This window comes from Callorhinus ursinus, unplaced genomic scaffold (genome assembly GCF_003265705.2).
Source record: "Callorhinus ursinus isolate GAN/ISIS: 27379988/994484 unplaced genomic scaffold, GSC_fseal_2.0 scaffold16, whole genome shotgun sequence".
In the NCBI taxonomy this organism is placed as follows: domain Eukaryota; kingdom Metazoa; phylum Chordata; class Mammalia; order Carnivora; family Otariidae; genus Callorhinus; species Callorhinus ursinus.
Genome location: NW_027397078.1, coordinates 30947222 through 30972339, shown reverse-complemented (window position 1 = coordinate 30972339; position 25118 = coordinate 30947222). Strand labels below are relative to the sequence as shown.

Here is a 25118-nt window from a genome sequence, read left to right as displayed (position 1 = left end):
GGCCAACCTGGTTTATCCCCTTGGCTAACCCCTGCTGTATAAGCAAACAAGCTTTCCTTGGGGGGGGGGGGGGGGGGGTTGTGTAAGATAGGGTAGTTCCAGGTTTTCAAGTCTAACTTCTCCCGCCCCATCTTTGGATTTAGGACACTCTCATGTACCCTGGAAAGTCAGTTCCACATACACACGTACCAGCTTTCTCACAAGAAGGGACACACATGGACAACACACATTCATACTCTCCTACCCGGGTTCTAAAAGAATAAAACCGAACTTATTTTAAAACTTTATTTCTGCAAAGCCAATCAACAAGTGTTGGAGGGAAAAAGTGTAAAAGTTATTCTTGCATATTTGGGAACAGCAAGCACTTAGTTTGAGAAAACAAGGACTTAAAATAGTTGAATCAAAGGCAGTACCCTGCTACTTGTATTTTAAAACAACCGAGATGTTCTCGCTCAACATTCCTTTCTTCCCTAAAAGCTACAATATGATACAGTACGCAATAGCTCACTTGAAAGTGCTAGAATCAGAAGGTAAAGAACGCCCTATGCCATCCCACTTACATTTCCTACTATACAATGCCTTTTTGGCGCTTGATAAACCAAGCATTCGTGTAGCATTACATACATTCAATAGAAACATTTCTTGTACTTTGGGTTTTAAGATCCTTGCCCCTCCAGTTCCGATGTTGTGACATCTGACTCTTCGTCATTGTAAATATTTTCAGCCTGGAGAGGACAACCAAATAAAGGCACAGGTAAAACTCCCCATGGTTTTTACAAAATTTCCTAAAAACAGCATTTAAGTCCATCTAAGATTTTAGGATTCACTGGTCAGCGTGTTTCTGTGTTGGACATTTTTAGAGTAATGTTACTTTGTAGTTTCCCCCCCAGTCTTGAATGAGGAAAACCCAGGGCCAGTGTTCTTATTTGGCAGGGGAGCCCACCTACACACCAAGCTGCCCACGCACTGCTACTTTCTATTGTAAAAAGTGTTTTCCAAAAGCATTTCAAGCATCCCTGAGATGAAGCAATGGCCCCGCAGTTAACGAGAGGGTTAACACCACCTCAGAAATATCAGGTTCTTAGTACTCAGCATCCGAGAACTCGTGGCACTTTGCTTCATGCCCGTGACGCAGCAGACACTGGACCTACAGCAGTGATGCCAAGAGCCCAGCCGATGAAGCGGACGACAGTCACGCAAAGCAGAACAGAGGCTGTGTCCCCATCTGTGTGTAGACACAGATTTCTCCTGACCTGACAGGTGCATACTGAACTAAAGACTTGTTAAAATGGAGAAATGTCTTTTAAGATTATACAGGTACACCAAATTTAGAAAAGCAACAATCTATAACAAACATTTCAAATAGTTTGTTTCTTCTTTTCACTCAGGAAAAATAAATACTTTAGCTCACCATTTGCCATATCTGCATGATGTTATCCTCAGACACCGAGCAGATGACCCAAGGCTCATTGGGGTTCCAACTAAAATCTGATATCTTGGCGGTGTGTCCTCCATGAATAAACTGTTAATAAGAATTTTAAAAAGCCTTTGTTTCATATCTTATGTTAGAAGCTTTTAGAGCATCAGTCTTCCAACTGAGGTTTAAAGGGAGGGGTTTCACAGGCTTATACAACCTTAGTAATCTACCTCTTGCTTATTTTGCAAATTTTCAAACCCTCAAAAAAGGTGAAAGAACAGTACAGTGAATGTCTGGATACCCTTTGCCTACATTCCCCTGATACAAGTATGTTCACAGGTGCGTTTTCTTATACAGACATACCTAACTAAGCCCCCTGCCCCCCAAGTACTCACTCCACATCACCCAAAAGTAAGGACATTTTCCTATACAACCACAAGACCATTTCCATACCTAATACATTTAACATTAATTTACCTTCATTATCAAATATATGTAGTTTGGTACAAATAGTTAAGGCAGTAAATTTCCTTAAAGTTCTGTTATAGACTCTCAAAACTGGCCCACCCGAGGAGTCTTCTGGTTCTTCTGTAGCCTTGGCCTGTTCCCCCTTCTCCCTCTTGCTAAAAGAAAGGCACACCTCCCAGCCACCCTCCATCTTTCCAAGGTCCATCACTCAAGGTGGGGATTCAAAAAGCCAAACCAACCCGGGCTCCAAAAGCAAAGCCCCACAAAGGCTAAGCAGAGGGCTTTGCTGTGAAATGATGGAGGGGGCAAAGACTCCTTCCCTACAAGACACACCCTCATGGGAAGGCACTGGACTTTCCTTAGCTCAGAATTAATCTGAAGAAACCATTCTCAGAGGGACAATATGAATATACGGTTTTGGACTGAGAAGTCACACTTCCTGACAAAGTCTGATTGGACTCAGGCTGACAATTAGGTTACATGCAAGGTAACTATTTTACCTAATAATTTTTTTAGTTGAAAAATGATAGGAGGAAAACAGCTTTTCAGAATTGTGTTACGGGGGACATAAGAGAAAATGTGTTAAGACCACAGGCTTGGAATATATAAGGAGTCCTCAAATCAAGATATTGTTATACTAAAATTAGTTAGCATCCAGTTTACTACAAGTTAAGTGTCCCTTGATTTCAGGCTCTCTGGTGAAAGGAGCAAAATCCTAGTGGATCTCCTCAAGGACCATAAAATTGTTAAAGAACCGTAATATACAGGGTACCCCAAAATAGCTGGAAACCTTGGAAACATGCCAAGTACAAAAATCAGTCACAAAAGACCACCTTATATTACATTTCTATGAACTATCTAGAATAGGCAAATCTAGAGACACAAAGTAGATCACTGGTTGCCAGGAGCTGAGGAAAGGAGCAGACTGGGAGGTGATAAAAGAGTAGAGTTCCTTTTAGAGGGGAAGGAAATGTTCTAAAACTGACTTGTGGCAATGGCCAATTCTGTGAACAGACTGAAAACCATTGAATTATATCCTTAAATAGGTGAACTGTATGGTATGTGAGTTGTATCTCGAAGTTTTTACCAAAGTAAAGTAAGTACAAATAGCTGGACGAAAACAACTGATAGCAATGCCTCGGCTAGAAAATACTTTAAAAACTATGAGGCCATGCATCACAGACAGACTTTTCAGATTAAGTCACTCAAAAAACCATAAACCATTTAGGTGCCGTCCATCTGTCTAGGAGAGTTTATTGAGAAATGCTCTTCTTTAATCAGCAGTGCACAGAACATGCTGGCGCGTCTGCGCGTCATCACAACCTTGTGTCACTTTCTGGCCACTGCTGTCGGGCGTGGTAACACACACAGGACAAGGAGTAAGGGGATCTGGGAGGTTTGTGCCACATGGGCTTTAGTGAGCATCTCCTTTACGTACAGCTCACCTTCAAGGGCCGCCTTTACCTTTTAAAACGTGGTGGGCGAAGCCCAAGTGTGCCAAAAATTAGTACTGGCCTAAGAACTAAAAATAAGTCACAGAGGAAGGAATGACTAACTGCCACATAAATGGTGGAGACGAATGTGGATTCTGAGTGAGGAAGAACCACTGCTAAGTGTGACCATGCTCAACAGGAAGGGGACCTGAAGCATACACCGAAGAGCTCAGAAACAGGAAGAACGAGGAGCGACAGGACAGACACACCACAGAAACCTTCAAAGGGCCGAGGAGATGCCGAGTGATTCTATTAGGAGCAGGAGGGAGATGGTAGACACTTGGCACCAACAAGATCGAGAATGCTTTCATTTTCGGGGCAGGGAACTTAAAAATCAGGTCACTAAAATATTTCTGTGCTGTTAGAAAATGTTTATTGCTAACCGAATATCAATACCTAGCACCCCCCCCCAAAAAAACCCTCAGAAATACTACAAAGTGGGAATCAGTGAGAAATTATACTATTTTCCAAGAGCCCAAATGGTTCTTAAATATCCATAAAAACCTACTGTGCTCTATTTGTTATTTTCAATAAACGTCAAAACCCAGTCAGAATAACCTTCAAGACCTCCAATTTGAAATCATCTCCAAGAGCTAGCATTTGAAGTTCTGACTCATTTTCCAAATTCATGGATCAATGACAAGTAGTCCAATCTGCATATGACATTTCATCTTGCATAAGAAAGCCAATATATACCAGAAGTTCTGGAGGCCCATCTTCTGCATCTTCTGCTGACTGTTCTTCTCCAATTTTGCTATCAAGAAAGAACATAATGCTGTCATTACTGAAATTCTTGTAGACGGCATGAACGTTCACAAAACCAGCATCAGCCCACAAAGGGCATCTTAAAACATACACACTCCAGAAACAACTTATTTCTATACTACTGTCAATGACAACTTCTATATTAATTACTGGTGGGAGGGTGGGATGTTCACTTTCTAGAAATGATGAGAGCTGTTCATAACTGAGGATGCAGCACAGAAAGTGTTAATAATAAATATTAATGTAAAATTCATTATTTTTAACTGTGGCTGTTTATTACACTGGATTTAAAAGGTGAAACATAAGATATAAGCCAAGGAAAGGCTAAAATTTTTTTCCTCTCTTAACTTCAATTTGTAGAATCTGCCAGCAGTCCCAACAGTGAAATCACTCAAGTTACACACCAAACAAATTATCAGCCTTGATATCTAGCCCCAAGGTGGACTTTGCTAGTAAGAGCTGTTGAAAAAGCAACCAAAATACACAACCTTCCAAGTGATACTTTAGTTTTCTTCCCATTAAACTCAAACCAAACACATGGGACTGCTAGACAATGATGTATATCCTCTGGTCAGGACCATTTTAATCTGTAATTTTATCCAATGTAATATAATTTTAATAGTACATAAGTCATAAAAGCGTTAAGAAACTACAATGCCTACAAATTTACTACTGGCACCTTTAGGGACAATTCAGCTGCCAGGGCATCAGACTTTCAAAGCTTGCTGCTTCACTTCATATAACCACTAGAGTTTTCAGTTTCTAATTTTACTACTAAAATTGTTTTCAAATAAAATAGTGTATACTCAAATGTCTGCTTTAAAGATTCCCTACATTTCCAAGATTTGATCATGGCCAGAGTTTGTTCTATACAAACACAGAACATTAGATGTTCAGAAATTTTACAATACAAGCATTTTATTCTAATGTTTTATGCTCTATACACTGAAGGACCGGCCTACGGTCTCTGCCTTGGTTTTAATAAACTAAAAACTTAGTCTACTTCAAAGCAATACATTTAAAAGAAGTATTTTAAATAAGTTATTTCTTGGTAATTATTTAAACTTAGGATAATGACATCTTAGAGGGAAGTATATATAACTGGACATCTTTATTAATGGCTCTAAAGGCTCAGACAAAAAAACGTAAAGGAGTCTGAAATTATTAGAATGGCAACTCTGAAATCAAGGTACTTTACAAAATTGGCAGGAACTCTATGAGCCCCAGAAGAACGTAAGCTCTGTTACAGCATGGTGTGTGCTTATTCCATCCCCAAGTGTATCCCCAGCAGCTACAGAGCCCACAGCAGGGGCTCAGCTCCTCAAAATGAACCAATGAAAGCACAGAAGAGCAAATGATAGAAACACCCTAAGAGTGCAGGCGTCACGTGAGCTCCAATGAGACAAGAACAGCTAACATCTATACCCCTTTCTATACCAACAGTGTTTTCAATACAATTATGTGGATCGTTAAGACATACACACGCCCCCAACTTCATGCCTGAATAACAATAAAAACTCTCATCGTATAAATTTATTTTGCATTCCATTTGCTGATTCACTTCTATTTTACAGAACAAAGACTCTTCAGGAAGGTACTTGAAAGTTGCTTTAATATCTGGCTTATTAAACTGGGGTCAGCAAACTACTCTCTACTTTATGAATTACATCATCTGTCAGATTAGCATACTTAAGCGGTTTCTTGTCACCGGACTCAAGAGTTACCTTAAATCCCACACATTCAGGCGGCGATCAGTACCACTTGAAGCCAGAATAGTTTCGTTATGTGGAGACCAGTGGACCTAGCAACACAGATTTGAAAGTGTGAAGTATCATCTGTTCCTATGTTTGTGGGTATTACTCTAATCCTTGAGATTTTTCCATCTTCTGTTCTGTATCCTCTCCTTTCAAGTGCTCTTCAACGGCCCATCTCCTCAGCCCGCTCTCCAGGAACGTCACACCCCAATACAGGGGGAGCTTGGCTAGGAATCCCCATAACTATCCCAGAAGCTTTTCAACATTTCAATGAAGTGTACCTTAAACCTATGCAATTTGAAACCACATACAAGGCATTTTTTTTTCCCCCACTAGAGGACCCACCACACTGGACACCTTATCTAAAGAATCCTTGGATTTCACTTTTTAAACTGATCCTGTTTTGCGAGACATTCTCTACTTCTAAAATCATAATCTCACAGAGCTCCAAGTTACTTCCCACTAGTTAACTTATACAGAAGAGAAACTTAAAAAAAAAAAATACACAGCATGCCTGCTATAAAAGCAAAAAGATTTTAAATTTCCCCCATCAAAAAGTTACTAAAAACCTGACAGAGACACGAGAAAACCACCACATACCTGGAAAATTTCATCTTTATGAGATTCAAAGGTATGGAGTTTTAACTTTAAATTACGCAGATCCCATAAAGCTACAGTCTGAAGAAAAATAAATGAAAAGGAGTTCATTTGTGCACTTTATGTAAGAATTTTAGACTATCTCACTATAGCATTAAGAAAACTGGATTCATAAACACCCAATATACAAAAACTGAGAAACCTTATCTGCAGAGCCAGTTGCAAGAATGAACTCGCTGTAGGGGTTGAATGACAGGCAGTTGACCTCGGCAGTGTGCGCATCCACCAGGTGGCTTGGCTTGGAGGTGGTATTGGACCTGGTGTCCCATCTAAAACAGAAAAGCACAAGGCACACAGCACAAGACGAAGCCACCCGCCCCTCCCTAGCTTCTCACACCTGTTTCCATGTCCGCACCACTCCACACCCCCCCTTATCTCTGCCATGCTCGCTCCTTCACAGACACCCCAACCACATACAAAGCTGCCAATTTGGATTTCCAACCGAGTGACATATTCTAAACCTACAGAAAATAAATTAGGGCTATCATTTCCAGTTTCTTGTTTATTAGATTCCTGTCTTAATACCAACTATTTCAAGCATACACCAACTACTACATATAGAATAACGTAACAGTTTGATACCTACAACATAGCCTTGTCAAATTTTACTATTTGGCCACATTTGCTTCAGATAGGAGTTTCTTTATGAAATAAAACACATTATAGGTGGCTGAATGCAGCCCTGTGGCCATGACCTGATATAATCATTCTCAGCCCTCATCTTCAAAGTCACCACGACACCGATTTTGACATTTACCACTACCAAGCATGTTTCTTCATATTTACTTATCTGTTTTCTTTTCTCAAGTAAAAAATGGTGTTCATTTATATAGCACAGTAACTTTTATGCAAAAAAGCCATTACACATGTATGGTTTCTTGTATGTCAATTATACTTCACTGAAGTTTTTAAGGCCAATATATAACTTAAAAAAAAAAAAAAACAAACCACAGGCCACCACAATCACTGATGGTCCTTCAGGACACCCATATAGCAAGACCCCACTGAAGCTTCCACCTTACATCATAAGTTTCTGATCATCAGCAACGGATCCAAATAAGGACTCGTGTAGCAGATGCCAGGCCACATCCTCTACAACAGCCGAGTGGCCAGTGAAGATAGCTTTAGCATCCACAATCTTGCCTTCCTTTGGTCCTGCATTTATATCCCACAGACAGACAGTCTAAAGAAGGAAAAAGCAAACAACCTTCATTAAAAAATTATTTAACGACGGGGCGCCTGGGTGGCTCAGTCGGTTAAGCGACTGCCTTTGGCTCAGGTCATGATCCTGGAGTCCCGGGATCGAGTCCCGCATCGGGCTCCCTGCTCAGCGAGGAGCCTGCTTCTCCCTCTGACCCGCCCCCCCATTTACTCTCTCTCTCTCATTCTCACTCTCTCAAAATAAATAAATCAATCTTTAAAAAAATAAAAAAAATTATTTAACGAGGGGCACCTGGCTGGCTCAGTCAGAAGAGCATGATCTCGGGGTTGTGAGTTTGAGCCCCATGCTGGGTGTAGAGATTACTTACATAAACAAACTTAAAAAAGTTAACTATATAAAAGGTAGAAATAAACACAAGAGAGAAGAAACAAGCAAAAGTGAAGCTTCTAAAACAGAAGAGTAGATACGCTTGTAGCATTCATCCTCTGAGATGCAGAGGCCAAGGAAAGGGTACGATAATGGGGACGGGGAAACCAAGCACGACGGCAGGCAAGGGACATTCAGGTTCGAGTTTCTACCGACATACCTTCAGGCAAGTATCCAAAGTTCATCTAGATTACACAACGCAACACTGAGAACCCCACATTCAGTATCTACTGAATACATATTTGTGTCCTCAAAATTCACACAGGGTTGGGAGACTGGAAATTAAAACTAAAACATGCTTCTTAAACAGCAAAAATATTTGGATAAGTCTTTCACTTCACAGTAGAAGCCACTACAAACATTAGGAAGTGGGACAGGTGAATAACCCAGAAACCCCAACTAGGCTATTTTGAGAGATCAAAGCTTAAGGGCCTGAGGACAAATCCCCACAGCACGCTCCTCAAAACATCAGCAGAACCCAAGGAGAGGCCATGGGCCTTCCCCAGGCCTCAAAGATCACAGATCAGCAGGCTCTGGGACCTGAGCCTTCAAATGACAATCATCACAAAGTTAAGAGGAAAGTTTTTATGAAAAAATATTGCAAGCTATCGGGGCGCCTGGGTGGCTCAGTCAGTTGAGCGTCTACCTTCGGCTTGGGTCATGATCCCGGGGTCCTGGGATCAGGTCCTGCATCGGGGTCCCTGCTCGGCTCTCCCTCTGCCTGCCTCTCTGCCTACTTGTGCTCTCTCTCTCTGTCAAATAAATAAATAAATCTTTAAAAAAATATTGCAAGCTATAAGGCAATGATTATCATCGAAACGATTTAAAATAAAAGGTAATTCCATTAAGGTGTATTTGCTGCAATAATTCCACTGACACTGGTATGGGGTTCATCTCTTTGAAAATCACTTTCTTATCTCAGTTTCTATAACGAAGCTATTTCCCAGTAATAGCTATTTACCCAATAACAAAAAAAAATAGTTTTACGTAATACACACACTTAGTCTTTGTTGATACACAGACACACAATTTACAAGCACTGAAGAGAAAGGAACATGTAGAGCTCTAGTCATCCTCCCCTGCTCATTTCAGAAGGATCCTGGGAAGATGAGCAAGATGCCTGGCACATGCAGTGCCCTTGAAAAACAGTCAGCTATTATTGTAACTAGCAACTCCCAGCCTGGTGTCTTCAAAATGCACTAGTAATTAAGTTACTGAGCATAACTCATCCTCCCTGTTTCAGGGACTCAACCACGCCCACTTTGAGGGAAGTGGAGGAAAGCTTCCTTTCGGAGAACTAAGGAAGACCCTTGCTTCCCAGCCTCTCTTGTGGCTGGAACAAGATGTTGGCTCCATCAGTCTGACCATGATTTTGAACTGTGAACATCAACAGGGAAATCTGTTCTCATGACTGTGGGTGTGTTGGGGGGTGCACAGTAGAGAGTAACATCCACTGGTCTCTTCTGTTTTAGGCCATTTTCTAGCCAGCACAGCAATTCTGTGAGCTACTCTGCCCAATGCCCTTCTGATAAATTCCTTTTCTGTTTGTATCAGCCAGAGTTGGTTTTGGTTGCTTGCAGCTAAAGATTCTTAACTGGGCCAATTATCCACTTTCAATATTTAAAAAAGCATAACAGAAATTGTGACCAGTAGAAATATAAAGAAAGTCTGTGACGGGACAGGCCCTGTTCCAGGCAGGAGGATATACTAAGGAAGAAGGTAAAGAACCTGTGGCCAAGTTACAAGAGGTTTCAAAAGCTCCAGAAGTCTACTCTCAGCTCTGGGCTGGTGTTATAGGAAACATGTTTTGCTTACAGTACGGGATCCATGAAAGAAGGTATGGAGCTGTACGTGGCAAGAATGCTACAAACATTGATCTATAATAATAAATTAACAAAATCACTTTGCATTTGTGTAGTACTTTTGTTAAAATACTTGTATTAAGGATGCCAAGATAACTCAATAGGGAAAGGTTAGTCTTCTCAACAAATGGTGCTAGAAAAAACTAGATAACCACATGTGGAGAATGAACTTGAACCCCTACCTCACACCATATACAAAAATTAACTCAAAATGAATAAAGGACCTAAAATGTAAGAGCTGAAGTTGTGCAATTCTTAGAAGAAAACATAGATGTAAGAATCTTTGTGATGTTGGATTATGTAATGGTTTCTTAGATATGATCTCAAAAGCACAAGTGACAGAATAGAAACTACATAAACTGGACTCAAAATTCAATTTTTGGGCTTTGGAGGACATCACCAGAAGAATGAAAAGACAACCCACAGAGTGGGAGAAAATCTTCTGAAATCCTATCTGATAAAGGACTTGTATCCAGAATATATAAAGAACTCTTACAACGCAATAAAAAAACAAAATTTAAAAACAGACAAGGGATCTGAATAAATATTTTTCCAAAGAAGGTCTATAAATAGCCAATAAGCACATAAAAAGATACTTAACATCATTAGTCATCACCACCACCAGGAGATAAACCACCCCACCCCCACCAGGACAGCTATAATAAAAAAGACAGACAACAAGTGCCGACGAGGAAGTGGAGAAACTGGAAGCCTGGGGTACACATTGCTGGTGGGAATGTGAAGTGGTGCAGCTGCCTTGGAAAAGCTTGGCAGTTTTTCAAAAAGTTAAATACAGAGTTACCATATGACCCAGTATTTCCATTCCTAGGTAATTACCCAAGAGAAATGAAAACCTACATCCACACAAAAACTTACAGAAAAATGTTCATATAGCAACATCATTCAAAATAGTTCCCAAGTGTTAAAAAAAAAAAAAAAAAAAAAAGGAAAAAGCCCCAAGTAGAAACAACCCAAATGTCCATCAACTGACAAAGAATCACTTCTGGCATACCCATATAATGGATTATTCAGTCATAAAAAGGAGTGACATACTGACCTATGCTTCAACATGGTTGAAAAACTTACGCTAAATGAAAAGAAGCCAGACAGAAAAAAAGCACATATGATTCCATTTATCTGAATTATCAAGAAGAGACAAATCTACACAGATAGAAAGTAAATTAGTGGTTGCCAGGAGCTGGGGGAAGTGGGGAGTGACTGCTTAATGGGTATGGAGTTTCTTTTTGTGACATTTGATGAAAATGTTTCAGAAGAACATTTTTTTTTTTAAGATTTTATTTACCTATGAGAGAGAGAGAGAGAGAGAGAGAGAGAGAGAGAGAGAGAGAAAGCACAAGCAGGGGGAACAGCAGGCAGATCCCTGTTGAGCAAGGAGCCTGACGCGGGGCTTGATCCCAGGACCCCAGGATCATGACCTGGGCCGAAGGCAGACGCCCAACAGACTGAGCCACCCAGGCGCCCCGATGAAAATGTTTCAGGACTAGATAGTAGTGATGACTGCACAACTTTGTGACTATACTAAAACCAATGAAATAAAAAACTAAAATGTAATTTCTGTTTATCAGGCCTCACAAACACTTCATAGTTTCCATTACAAAGATACACTTTGAAATAATGGGACACCTTTTGCCCACCTTCCTTCCATTCTAAGGCTGCTTCAAAAGAGCTCTGTGGAATTCTAAGGCTCCAACAGGGCAGTATGATAACCATTGCTCTAAATCCTATGAAAATGTTATCACAGTAATCAGGAGTATTATCTTAGGAAACCTTTCTCAACAATACAGCGCTCCTTCAGCGCACAGCTCTCCACGACAGTCTTTAAGTACATGAGATTAGAAAGAATAGGTCTCTCACATGATCATCCGATGCACTTAGGAGATGTCCACTCAAATTTGAATTCCAGGAAAGACCATAGCCTTCCTTTTGGTGGCCTCTTAACCTAAGATCAGGATTACATTCTCCACTTGGGTCTAAAAAAGAAAAGAAATACATTAACTACTAAGTGATTTTCTGTTTATCAGAACTAGTAAAAGCAATCCTTACTCCTCATTGAATGAGCCATAACATTCATTACAATGCTTGAAGAAGCATCACATACAAACGATGACTTAGGACTTGGTCTGACCCAGAGCCACCCTGAAAAGCTGTTCTCTGTGCTTCACTTCAAATACTCAATGCAAACCAAGTCTCAAGATCATAAAGTGACAGTTCCTTTGCAAAACCTAGTACTAGCTCCAACACAAAATACTGAAAACTCCAGCTATACCCTCAAATTTCAGTGGTGGCAACCTGCCCCATCTCCGGATCAATTTTTTTTCAAACCGGTTTGTGAGGAAAGAGTTAACACAGCAGGTCTGGTTGCTCAGTCCTTGCATGTCTCCAGGGTAGCCCGCAACCATGACTGACCCTTAGCCAACCCCTAGGAATGTGACCCTCACAAAATTCTTCATGTCACCGACTGATGAAGTTGTGTATGCCCAGAGCAGTGAGGCGTGCTGTAGCAGCTCATCAAGACTTGCAGGATTGTTTAGCAAGATTCATGATGTATCTGGCTTCACTGTTGGGGTCCTGAGTTGCCCTTACCATGGGTGGTCATAGAACAGAATGTTGCTATGAGATTCAAATAGGCTTCCCTAAGCAGAGACATACATGCCCCTTTGGTCTGCTGCTAGAGAAAAAGCACATTCTACCTGGCTCTGGTGGGGAAGGACTCAGAAGCCGGTGCCTAACCTCTCTAGACTCTGCCTGCTATCTATCTTTTCCTCCTGCTTTTGCTCTGTACCCTCTGCTGTAATAAACCCTAGCCAGGAGTGTAACCTGCTGGGAGGTCCTGTTACATCAACTGAATTTTGAGGGTGCTGACGGGACCCCTGAAACCATTTTTAAACCTTGAAAAATTACAGATTATACTAGTCTGAATGATCTCAAAGCAATTATCTCAAATCAAGAAAAATGTTCAAGCAATGGCCTGATTTCATCACTACATACCTGGTTTAGCAGGGTGTTTTGTATAGTCAAAAACCAGCACATCAGAAGATGGTGTTTTTGTAGCAATGATGTGAGGATTCTGCGGCATGTAACGAGCACGATTTACTTCTCCTTCATGGTTAATTTTAATTTCACATTCAATTTTTCCTGTTACAGAACCAAAGCCACCAAATTCTAATGTGAGAAAAAAGAAACACATACACTTATGATTAAAAACCACAAGTCATTTAGTGTAATCCACCCAACAGATTTTAACCTGACAGAATACAACACAAATTAGAGAACACAAAAATACGGGTTCATTTTTTTTTTTTAAGATTTTATTTATTTGACAGAGAGAGACATAGTGAGAGAGGGAACACAAGCAGGAGGAGTGGGAGAGGGAGAAGCAGGCTTCCCGCGGAGCAGGGAGCCCGATGCGGGGCTCAATCCCAGGACCCTGGGATCATGACCTGAGCCGAAGGCAGACGCCTAACAACTGAGCCACCCAGGCGCCCCAATGGGTTCACTTTCCACTTGGAATTAATTTATTCTCAAAGCCCATTTGAATTGGAAAATGTTGATAGCTATTTTATGCAAGTTAATTGTTTCACCTTGGATTTAGAATAAAGAACTGGCCTCTTTCAGTTGTGAAGAGGATTTAATTATTCCCTAAAATCAGAAATCCATGCTAACTAACCCCCACCCAACCCTAAGACATAGACATATTGGTTCCACCGATATCGTGGATACCAAATTCAACTGCTAGTGGAGTGCCAAAGCTAAAACGAGGGGGCTAACCTCTCTATCTGGTGTGTAAGTAAGACTACAGTGTTGAGGGGCGCCTGGGTGGCTCCGTCGTTAAGCGTCTGCCTTCGGCTCAGATCATGATCCCAGGGTCCTGGGATCGAGCCCCACATCGATCCCTGCTCAGTGGGAAGCCTGCTTGTCCCTCTCCCACTCCTCCTGCTTGTGTTCCCTCTCTTGCTGTGTCTCTGTCAAATAAATAAATAAAATCTTAAAAAAAAACTACAGTGTTGAATAGTTATTAAAAAGGCCTTGGAAAAGCAACAAAGTCACATAAAAAGTGTAAGGAACTTCTGAGAAGCAGCAAGATAATAGCAGAAAGAATACAAGTAGAGAACATCTAAGCAGATAAGGACAAATAAGATCATTTTCTTTTCTTGTGTTCATAGATTAAGAACTCAAATGGTTGCTAAAAAAAAAACCACAACTCGAATAGCTGCTGACGCTTAAAGAGTTGGGAGGTTTCATATTGTGACTGTGTTATTTCTTCCTGACCTATATTGCTGCTTCTCTGCACATTCCTTTTTTGTTCCCCCTGTGTCTCAGGTTAGGGAACACTAACTCAAATGCCTAATGGAGCCAGGCAGGTAAAACAAGTAAAACAGACTAGCTGGGTCCTGGAGAAAACCAACTGAAAGCAGCAAACCGTTTCTCAGTTTCAGTCAGCTCTTGCTGTATGGGAATGCTTAATGAACACTGGCTCCCATGGTTTAATATTGGCATTCAGCCATTCTTCTCTGTGGCAAACATAGCTTACACAACCATATACACAATCACCTCTTTCCCTCTCAGCACGGTCCCTTTCCATCCCTCCCATGTCAATGGGAGAAATTGGCCCAGCCTTTCTAAGATTGCCACTCATCCTGAGACTCTGCTTCAAACCTGCCCCGACCTTGCTCTTTCAACCTACCACCCAACCCTCCACCCACCCCTCGTGGACTCCAAGGGCTCTAACGTTTCTAATATAAAGACACTCAAGTTCCCTAATTCCTTTACTTAAAACAACCTGAACAGCTCTCCTCTTTAAAAAAACAAAAAATGGATTTCCAGGTAAGATTTACTTTCAACACAGGGCCTTGTTTTCTCAAATTCAAAAGTTTGAAAATAAAAACCACTATTTTGGGGCGCCCGGGTGGCTCAGTCGTTAAGTGTCTGCCTTTGGCTCAGGTCATGGTCCTGGGATCAAGCCCCACATTGGGCTCCCTGCTCAGCAGGAAGCCTGCTTCTCCCTCTCCCACTCCCCCTGCTTGTGTTCCCTCTTACTGTGTCTCTGTCAAATAAATAAAATCTTCAAAAAATAAAATAAAATGAAAACCACTATTTTAATAATAGTGTGCATTAAAAAATACTGTAACTGAAAATAAAAATAGGTGTTAACTGTGAATTATTTCAGTCACTTGTTGGAATGTAATACACTGAACAAGTGACTTCAGTAACTTAATACATCCATAAATTATGCGCAAATTCTTAAGCCAAACGTCCAATAAATACATACTTTAGGATTAAAAGCCACTAAAAATTTGATTACAATATTTACAGAAATAATGCATAAGGTCGTAGGGAAATGGACTGTGAACTGTGGCAGTGGCAAATGGATAAAATCATTTTGGAAAATAGTTTTATACTATTTTAAGCTGACAATGAATATACCATACGACTCAGCAATTCCACTCCACTAGATAAATTTTCCCACATGTGTACAAGGAGACATGGCAAGGATGTTCACTGAAGCACTGTTTATAAGAGCAAAATACCAAATAGATACAATCCAACTGCCCCCTGGTAGAAGAATGAATAAAGTAAGGTTTAATCACAATGGAATACTACACGGCAGTTAAAAGGAGATAGACATCTACATGGTATACGCACATACACTAAACAGTACCCAAAGAAAAAAGCTGGAAAAAAAACCCTTTATATATATTCACTATTGTATGAGTAATAAAAATACAAGCAGTTAAAAATGGCACACTAATTTCAGGACAATGATAAATTCTTCAAAGGGAGGCAAGTTAGGAAAGCGGTATGGGGTGGCAGGACTTTATAATGTTTTATTTTCAATAAGAAAAAAACTAAAGTAAATTCCTTAAAATGTTAAGATTAAACCTTTCAGGGCCGTGCAGATAGCACTAACCCAACAGGTCTGGTTGCTTAGCCCTCATAACTCTGTGGGACACCGGGACCATGAATGACCCTTGGCCAAGTCCTAGGAACATGGACCTCAGAATGTTCTTAACGTCACTGATGGATTGATGATTTTGTGGTGTACACCTGGAGCAATGGACCATGCTGTACCAGTTTGTCAGGGTTGCTTTGCACAAATACCAAGATTGACAACATGCACCTGGTTTCATTACTGGGGTCCTGAGTTCCAGTTGTCTTTTTTTTTTTTTTAAAGATTTTATTTATTTATTTGAGAGAGAGAATGAGATAGAGAGAGCATGAGACGGGGGATGGTCAGAGGGAGAAGCAGACTCCCTGCTGAGTAGGGAGCCCGATGCGGGACTCCAGGATCATGACCTGAGCCGAAGGCAGTCGCTTAACCAACTGAGCCACCCAGGTGCCCGAGTTTCAGTTGTCTTAACTGGCTGCCAGCAGGATGTGCCTGTGAACACAACCCCCACAAAAGCCTCAGATCCTGACACTCAGATGGGTTTCCCTGGGCAGAAGAGAGATTCTGCACATGTCCCTGTTGTTTGCTGCCCGAGAGAAAGCACATCATGTGCGGCCCTGGAAGAGACTTGTGCCAGACCTCCCTAGACTCCCTGATGTGTATCTTTTCCTTGTTGCTTTTGTTTTGTATTCTTTACTGTAACAAACTTTAGCCACGAGTATAATTTGCTGTGAGTCTTGTGAGTCCTTCTAGCACAATGACCAACCTTGGGTGATGGTGGGAAGACCAAATCAGGGGAATGTATGTTTGGAGAAAAAAGGAAGTCAATAGCTTCCATAAAAAAAGCCATTATTAACTGGCACATACACCTCCTGACTTTTTCCTATGCAAACCCAATGCATATTATTACTTTTTACCAAAATGGGTACTATAATCATACAAACGAGTTACTCAATTTATCTTGGATACCTTTCCATACTAGGGCATACAGATTTGCCTCACTGTGAGTCTGTGTAAAATTTCAGATTTATTGCATTCTTAGGAACTGCTGCATAGTAATTCATACCACAATGTGTTTAACCAATTTCCTATGAACTAACATCTAAGTTGCTAGGTTGATCTTAATTTTTCAATCCTGCAAATAATGCTATTGTGAAATCCTTGTGCACATGTGTGCAAGTAGTTCTATGAGATAAACTCCTAAAAGTTAAACTGCTAGGCCAAAAGATATTATTAGAAAACTGTAATAATATATTAGGAAAGAAGACACACTCCCTTAAACATCAATACTGGAATATATGGTATACTTACCACCCTTCTCACTGTCACAGTGGGAAGCATCAAACTGTGCATCATCGTTCGGAATATGGACTCGAGCAACCACGAGATGATTCTGCTCATCAGATGTGTGAGTCCCCAACACCAGCCAATGAAGGGCATAATCCTTTCCTTCCGGTCTGTTTAGGAAAGAAAGAAAGTCACACTAACCCTACAAGAAATCAGTTGCTAACAAATTCAGTCCATCACCAATCATACTCATAATCACTGACTTCTCACCTAAAAAATATCTTCCATTTTAATAAACTAGACACTTCTAATTTTCCAGTAAGAGGCAACAAGACAGAATGGAAAGTTTAAGCACTGAGCCAGAAAACTGGGTTCAAATCCTGGCTCAAACTAAAATTAACTACATTCAATTCTTTAAATCACAACTTCTTGGGGGCCCCAGTTTCTTCACCTAAAAAACAGGTTATGAGTGCAAAAGGCATGAAAACTCTTTATTAATGTTCATGGTGCTTAAAGTTTATGAAATGGGGATTCTCAATTTTATGGGGGGAGGGGTATCTTTGTTACTTTGCTCTATGGAACTTATTTTGAGGCTAAAGAACCTACTGATGCTTCTTGGCACCCTGGTCAAAAGAGTGATTTTTTACATCTGTATCTATTAATGATGTTTTCCCATTTGTAATATCTAGAATAGCAATTTGCACCTGTGCTCCATGGTCCCACCTCAGTGAAGATGGCCAAGACATAAGGCTCTGGGCCCCAACACCAGACAAGTTAGGCTATTTATCTGTTTCTAAAGTTCAACTGTACAAAGGATTAATAGATTTTTAAAAAGGCTTGAGGGTTGCTTCTACAAATGTTAATTTACTAATAACTAAAAAAAATACAAGATGAAATTTTACCAAGATTTGGCTTAACGTAAAAAAGAACAATAAATACATACACAACTCCAAGAACAGAATAACGCAGCCAATGGCTAAGCAATAGCAACTTGTTTGAAAAAAGACATGAGTCTTAGTCAATGTATGTTCGGGGGCCAAAAATAGGATATAGCTATCAAAACAGTTAATTCTATCTTAGATGAACTTATATGGGGAGGGGGGAGGCAATGCATGTGAGCGCTCACCCACTTATTTTTATTTTTTTTAAAGATTTTATTTATTTGACAGAGAGAAAGACAGCCAGAGAGAGGGAACACAAGCAGGGGCAGTGGGAGAGGGAGAAGCAGCCTTCCCGCCGAGCAGGGAGCCTGATGCGGGGCTCGATCCCAAGACCCTGGAATCATGACCTGAGCTGAAGGCAGACGCTTAATGACTGAGCCACCCAGGCGCCCCTCACCCACTTATTTTTAAATGAAAAAAAAAACTTGGAAAATTAGGCTCTAGGGTGCCTGGGTGGCTCAGTTGGTTAAGCGACTGCCTTCGGCTCAGGTCATGATCCTGGAGTCCCGGGATCGAGTCCCACATCGGGCTCCCTGCTCAGCAGGGAGTCTGCTTCTCCCTCTGACCCTCTTGCCTCTCGTGCTATCTCTCATTCTCTCTCAAATAAATAAATAAAATCTTTAAAAAAAAAAGAAAATTAGGCTCTAAGCAACGTAGTTTAGGAGGACTGAGACAAAACAAAATCTTTGTAGCTCACAATGAAAGGGAACTTAAACATCTCATTAAAACCATTTGAAGAGAAATAGGAATGCTTGAGAGAAGGGAGGCACTGCAGAGCATTATTAAGGCTAACATAAAAAGGAAGGAAGTGACTTTTTAGGGGGTTAAACAGAAAAAAGAGGACCTTTCTAAGGAGCAGGGTCCCAACATAGACAGGAGAATCTAAAAAATTCCTCCACTCTAAAATTCAATTCATATAACCCCTGACACAATAATCATACAAGGATTTTTTTTTTTACTGGAAATCCTTTCATCTCCATGATTAAAATACAAACTTATTTTCCTGAACCAATCAATATTACAATGTTTTCCTCCAATGCTGAATGCACCTTCTGCATTAGGCAGAAGCACTAATGTTAAAAGACCTTGTCCATTTTCAGTGCCAGCATCCTTTGATCACTTGGACTTCACTGCTAAGAAATTCACCTAACAATCACAGATTATCACAAGGTTATTCTCAGTAGCACTGTCTTAGTGGCAAAAGACTGATAACAACCTAAATATCCATCAATAAAGAACTGATAACATAAATTATAATATATTCATAAATGGAATTCTATGGAGCCCTTAAAACAAAAGAGCATATCTAAGCATGCTGATAGGAGAAAATCTCCAGTATAAACTACTAACTGTAAAGTCAAGTGAATAACTTGCTACCATAAAAAAAGATAGAGCGGAAGGGCACCTGGGTGGCTCCGTTGGTTAAGCGTCTGACTCTTGGTTTCCGCTCAGGTCATGATCTCATGGGTCCTGGGATTGAGCCCCCTGTTGGCCCCCGCACTCAGCCAGGAGTCTGCTTAACTGTCTCTCTCTCTCTCTCTCTCACCCTCTGCCCCTCCCCCTGCTCATGTGCACATGTGCTCTCTCTTAAAAAAGATGGAGGGTAGATAAGTATATATACTTATTTCTGGAAGGATGGGTAAAAAAAAAAAAGCCAAAAATGACCCTCTGCTCTGGGTAATAAAACCAGGAGAATAGGGGACATGGAAAGGGAACTTATATTTCACTGCATGCACTTTGTACCACCTGAATTTGAGTGATTGCAAAGATTTTTAAATAGAGTGTTAGTCTCAGTATGTTTAGTAACAAATAATTTAATAAAAGATATAAAATAATGAAATTATTTCTTAGAAACACCTAAATAAAAATTTTTACAAGGCAAATCCACTATGTGGACAATTACCTAACTCAGTTTAAGGACAAGAGTTCAGAAAGTGCAAGTAATTATTAGGAAGTATGTTGTATGTAGTACGTAGGTAGAAAGCAGGCCTTGGGGCGCCTAGCCTAGGTGGCTCAGTCGTTAAGCATCTGCCTTCGGCTCAGGTCATGATCCCAGGGTCCTGGGACTGAGCTCTGCACTAGGCTCCCTGCTCAGCGGGAAGCCTGCTTCTCCCTCTCCCACTCCTGCTGCTTGTGTTCCCTCTCTGTCTCTATCTCTGTCAAATAAATAAATATTAAAAAAAAAAGAAGGCAGGCCTTATGAGGTTGACTAGGATCTAGTTCCTCAAAGACTCAGGGAGTTAAGAGTAGCCAACATTTCCAGTGTTCCATACAGTAACAAAACACAATCACAGTCCCTTCATATTCCAAACAGAATCCTGCAAAAGCACCACAAAGCCATCCTCAACATCCAAGAATGCAGGCTGGCTGGCATTTTCTTGCATTCCCAGAGCAACTGCACATCCCACAATCAGATCCCACTTCTTTGTATGCAAAGAACACCATGGAATACATAATTTAAGGTATTTTCTGTTAAGTTCTTAACTGTTAATATAAAAGCAGTATGGGGGGAGGCTGGCTGGCTCAGTAGGTGGAGCATGTGACTCTTGATCTCAGAGTTGTAAGTTTGAGCCCCACGTGGGGTGTACATATTATTTAAAAACAAAAATCTTTATCTGGGCCAAGAACTTACAGATTTATCATCTTCAAAATTGTTACACAAGACAGATCATAGGTAACATTTTCAAAAGACATGAATAAGCAGTTTTCATTGGAATCCAAATAGAGAAACACAATTATTACACTCTAATAAATTATTTCTGAATACAAAGGGGTGGGAAAATCAGCATCAGTCACCACTTACTGCATACTTACTCCATGCCAGCACTTTAACAGTGCATGATCTTATTTAATTCCCTCAAAAGCAGGCAGTCACAACGGCCAGCACCTCCACTTATCAGCTTGGAGACAGAGACTAACCAACGTGCCCTAATTTAGCTACTAAGAAGCAGGGGGCAGGATTCAAACTCCAGTTTCTAACCTTAGAGTCCCACCCACCCCCGCTGTTTTCTACTGTTAAGGTAGGTCAAAAAGATCCAAAAGAATGTAAATTAAGCTGTTAAAGCTTTTAATTTAATTAACAGCAATGCACAGAGTCAAAAATACATGGTGCTGGGGCGCCTGGGTGGCTCAGTTGTTAAGCGTCTGCCTTCGGCTCAGGTCTGGTCCCAGGGTCCTGGGATCTAGCCCCGCATCGGGCTCCCTGCTCCGCGGGAAGCCTGCTTCTCCCTCTCCCACTCCCCCTGCTTGTGTTCCCTCTCTCGCTGTGTCTCTCTCTGTCAAATAAATAAAATCTTAAAAAAAAAATACATGGTGCTCAAAATGAGAACCTGAATACCCTTAAGTATTTGATGCTCAAAATTGTTATGTCAGTGCTCAGAAGTCTCCATTATTTATTTATTTCTTGGCTACCCTTCCTACATCTGTGTATCTACACTGTGATTTTTGGGAACCCCAATGGAAGCCCCTACCTGTAAGGAAGACAATGTTTGCATATGGAGAATCTGGCCATTGAAGGAGTAACCTTATATAAAATTTACTTGCTCTTATTTTCATTACTTGTCTCAAAATCCCCTTCCTAGTTTTGTTAGTTCTCATTAAATTATATGCTCACAATACCTAAATTTAATAGTTTTAAAGTACATGGCCAAGTTCCTACTAGAAAAAGCACAAGCGCATGAGAAAGGCAGTCTAATACAGGGCTTGCCTCAACTCTGGGATACTCAGTTTGGGCTCAAAATCACCTTCCACCACTTACAGGCTGCGTGATCTTGGGAATTTTACTTAACGTCTCCACCCCCGTTTCCACAACACAAGGATGATAAAAAGTAATCACAGTATAGTTCTGAGTATTAAACCAAACAAGGGGACACAAAACTGTTCAGATGTGCCAGGCCCTATTTTAAGTGTTCAATAACACCAGCAATTATTACCAGGGAAATTTTAGAAATGGCTGAAAAGAACACTCTTATGAAGACCAACAACAGCCTCAAAGTGTATTCCACCCTATTAGCCAATAACATCTTTTCTTTGGTGAACTGTTGCTAAATGGTTTTCCCCTTTGTCAATTAAAATCTATTCATATGGGGTAGCTGATTACATGAATGTGCTCACTTCATAGAAATCCATCAAGCCATATGCTTATGATTTGTGCACTTTTCCATACATACCCTATTTTTCAATAAAGTTTTAAAGAAATCCATTAGTCTGGGCCCCCCCCAAAATGCCACTCTTTATTTAAGCCCAAGAAATATCAAATATGTCAGGTGCTTCCCACGAATATCATTAATCACACTTTATCCCCACACTTACGTATCAGAAACCACCCCATAAATCACGTTTTGAAAATATAAATCACCTGCCACCCCATCCAAAGGCTAAACTGATTACACGCTCATGTTGTGTGTGAAATGCCAAAACTAGGAAATCAAGGACAATAGTTAAATCTATGCAAAGTAAAAGTTGCCAGAAACCCTTACTTAGTCACTTCAGGAAGCCACTGAACGGTAAGACTCGGCCACTGAAGAGCATGGGTCATAACCAGGTCATAGAGAAACGGTGTATTCTTCTTCCAGATTTTATATTCTTCATTGATGACACGCTCCTCCACAGTATCTTCAAACACTGAAATTTGGAGAAAGCCCACACAATTAAGTGGCTGAGAGAAATCGAAGTCAGAATCTGTACACAGATACTGGAGGTCACCTCGAGATGGCCACACCTAATCCACTCAGCTTTACCTCTAATTTGGACACGAACTAACTGCTCTTCCAGAAGGTGGAGAAAGTATTTATTAACACCAGGAAGCTTATTTTTTGCACTTAGAAATCAATACCGCTTGCGTATACAGAATTGGGTAATTACACAGACAACGATTTTGTTTCGCCAGTTACAGCTGTTCGCACCTGTTCTAAGATGACGACCCATATGCACAGGGGCTCCACGACCCACCCGGAGAGACGAATCCACGTGTAGCAGAAACCCCTCGGCCCGCTCCCTCCATCCCCCACCAGGAGCGGCCTCCGCTCCCACGAAGCCCGCGTCAGCAGCCATAGGCCGGCGTGTTCCAGAATCCCCCGGACAAGGGCCGCGACCCCGAAGCGGTCGACGCGCGCGCGTGGAAGGAGCAGCCGTGTCCGCTTTCCGGTGGCGGAGGCCGCCTCCGCCCGAGAGCCAAGGGCGCCGAAGGGAGCGCCGCCGCCGGGGGGGGGGGGGGGGGGGATTGGGGGGGCGGAGGGGGAAGGGGGCCCAACCCGCGGCCCCACGCCCGGCTCCGGAAGTGCTCGGAGCCCTCCGCGCCGCGATCGCGTACCGAGTAGGCCCCTCGAGGCGCGCGCCTAGCCTCGCGCCCGGCCCCGCCCCCTGCTCCTCACGCCAATTCGCGCCTTTCGCCGGCGCGTGCCGCGGCCTCGCGCGCCCGCCGCCCCCCGCGGTCCCGGCGCGCGCCGCCCCGCAGGGCCTCTTACTCTCTTTACTCGCCATCTTGCGTCGGGTCGTTCGCCCCTCGCCGCCGCCTCGGACTCCCCTCGCTAGCCAACAGCAGCCCAACCGCAGGCGTTCCTGCCTCGCCCAGGCGCGTCACACTCTTCTAGGTCTCGAAGCGTGAGCTCCGTCTTACAGCCTGGGTGCTTCCCAAACGCTGCGTCCTTCTCTCCTGCCTCCTCCCCGCTCGCGGGTACCGAGGTCTGAGGCGCTCTTCTCTCTCTCTCCAAACTTGGAACGAGACTTTTCAACCCGCGCCTCCCAGCCCGCCCAGGCAGCTGAGCGCAGGCGCATCCGCCCTGGGAAAAGTGAGAGGCGGCGGAGAGGCGGGCCTGGGAGCCAACGGCTCGGTCGTTTCAACCAATGAGGCGCGGCAGGCAGGTTTCACGCGGCATTTGGAGGCGGGCTCCTGGGGGTGGGCGGGGCGTTCCGCGGCAGGAAGTTGGCAAGGCGCAGGCGCGAGGACTCGCCCAGCGCTCCCAGGGCCGGGCGCGGGGGCGGGTTGGGGGGCGCGCGGGGGTGGGGCGGATGGGGGCGCGGCGTGCGGGCTGCGCGGGGGCCGCGAGCCCCGGGGCCGCGGGGCGTGGCTGCTTGCAGCGGCCGTGGCGGTGGGGTGGGGGGGGCAGGGAGACTGTCGCCGCTTAGCCAAGCAAAATCTCAGAGCGAGGGAGGAAAATGGTTTCTAGTCTCGAGAGATTACTGTGCCCTCAAAATCTCCCCGATAATCACGGGCATGCAATTCTGTGCACCCTGAAAGGTTTCCCCGCGGCCGACTGGCTTTTCCTGGGGCCCGGTCGAGCTGAGGTGGGGTTCGTTGGAGGCGAAGGGAACCTCTTAGAGGCCGCGGGCGTTTTTGACTGCTGAAGCCGCTGGGCCTCCCCGTTAGGCTAAACCTGCGGCCTGTACTGGCACAGGCCGCCGACAGCTCAAAACTGACTTGAATAACATTTTCGTTTGTTCGCACATTTGGGTCCTTAAAATGATTTGCGGCCTCTCGAACTGCAGAGAATTGTGTCCCTACCCCGGCGTTCTTGTCTCCGTCCCAGTCCTGGACCCTGCTGAGTCATTCCTGTCACCTGCAGGGGTCCCAGAGCGACCCCACTCCACGATGGTGAAGCTGGGGAGAGCTGCCCTAAGCTGACCCGGGATGGCTTGCTTGAGGCCTGCTCTACCTTAGAACTTGGTAGCCCCTGAGGAGTGCGTGGGAGTGAGGGGAAAGTGGGCTGCAAGGCCAGAAGGGCCAGAGGGTACCGGGCTGGGGGAGGTGGCCAAGATGCCTACGTGCAAAGGGAACCTCAGTGTACATCCAGACTCGGAGAGAGGCTCCCCCTGCAAAAGCACCCCAGAACATTTGCTGCCTTGATATTTTCCAAGTGCTTTCACGAGAGTGACCCTGGTGATCCTCAGACGAAATTGGTCAGTTGCCGCTGTGATGCTCACTTTTCTGATCAGGAAACAAACTCAGACGTTACCCTAGTCGGTGGCAGAACCAGTAAT

The 25118-nt window shown here is 42.8% G+C and overlaps 1 protein-coding gene across 2 annotated transcripts; it reads right to left on the bottom strand.

Annotated features, from left to right (window-relative positions):
• Positions 1 to 274: 274 nt before the first annotated feature.
• RBBP7 (RB binding protein 7, chromatin remodeling factor) lies at positions 275 to 23923 on the bottom strand. 2 transcript variants are annotated; one of them, XM_025857646.2, is made up of 12 exons: positions 23606 to 23923; positions 22619 to 22763; positions 17224 to 17369; positions 13014 to 13187; positions 11880 to 11995; positions 7577 to 7737; positions 6697 to 6823; positions 6498 to 6575; positions 5868 to 5944; positions 4075 to 4132; positions 1412 to 1522; positions 275 to 725 (listed from the first exon to the last, which is right to left on the bottom strand). In XM_025857646.2, the coding sequence occupies exons 1-12, from the start codon at positions 23619 to 23621 to the stop codon at positions 657 to 659; spliced, it is 1278 nt and encodes a 425-aa protein (XP_025713431.1). In that variant the 5' UTR covers positions 23622 to 23923; the 3' UTR covers positions 275 to 656. The 2 variants fall into 2 exon arrangements, with proteins under 2 accessions (XP_025713431.1, XP_073758146.1); XM_073902045.1 differs by lacking the exon at positions 23606 to 23923 and adding an exon at positions 23045 to 23207.
• Between the last annotated feature and the right edge of the window lie 1195 nt (positions 23924 to 25118).

Coding starts and splice junctions, on each gene's coding strand:
- RBBP7 (XM_073902045.1), bottom strand. CDS start 23,192: ATGGCTGCTGACGCGGGCTTCGTGGGAGCGGAGGCCGCTCCTGGTGGG. Junction 22,764..23,044: donor GGGTCGTCATCTTAGAACAG/GTGCGAACAGCT, acceptor TCCAAATTTCAG/TGTTTGAAGATACTGTGGAG. Junction 6,576..6,696: donor CAACTGGCTCTGCAGATAAG/GTTTCTCAGTTT, acceptor ATTTTTCTTCAG/ACTGTAGCTTTATGGGATCT.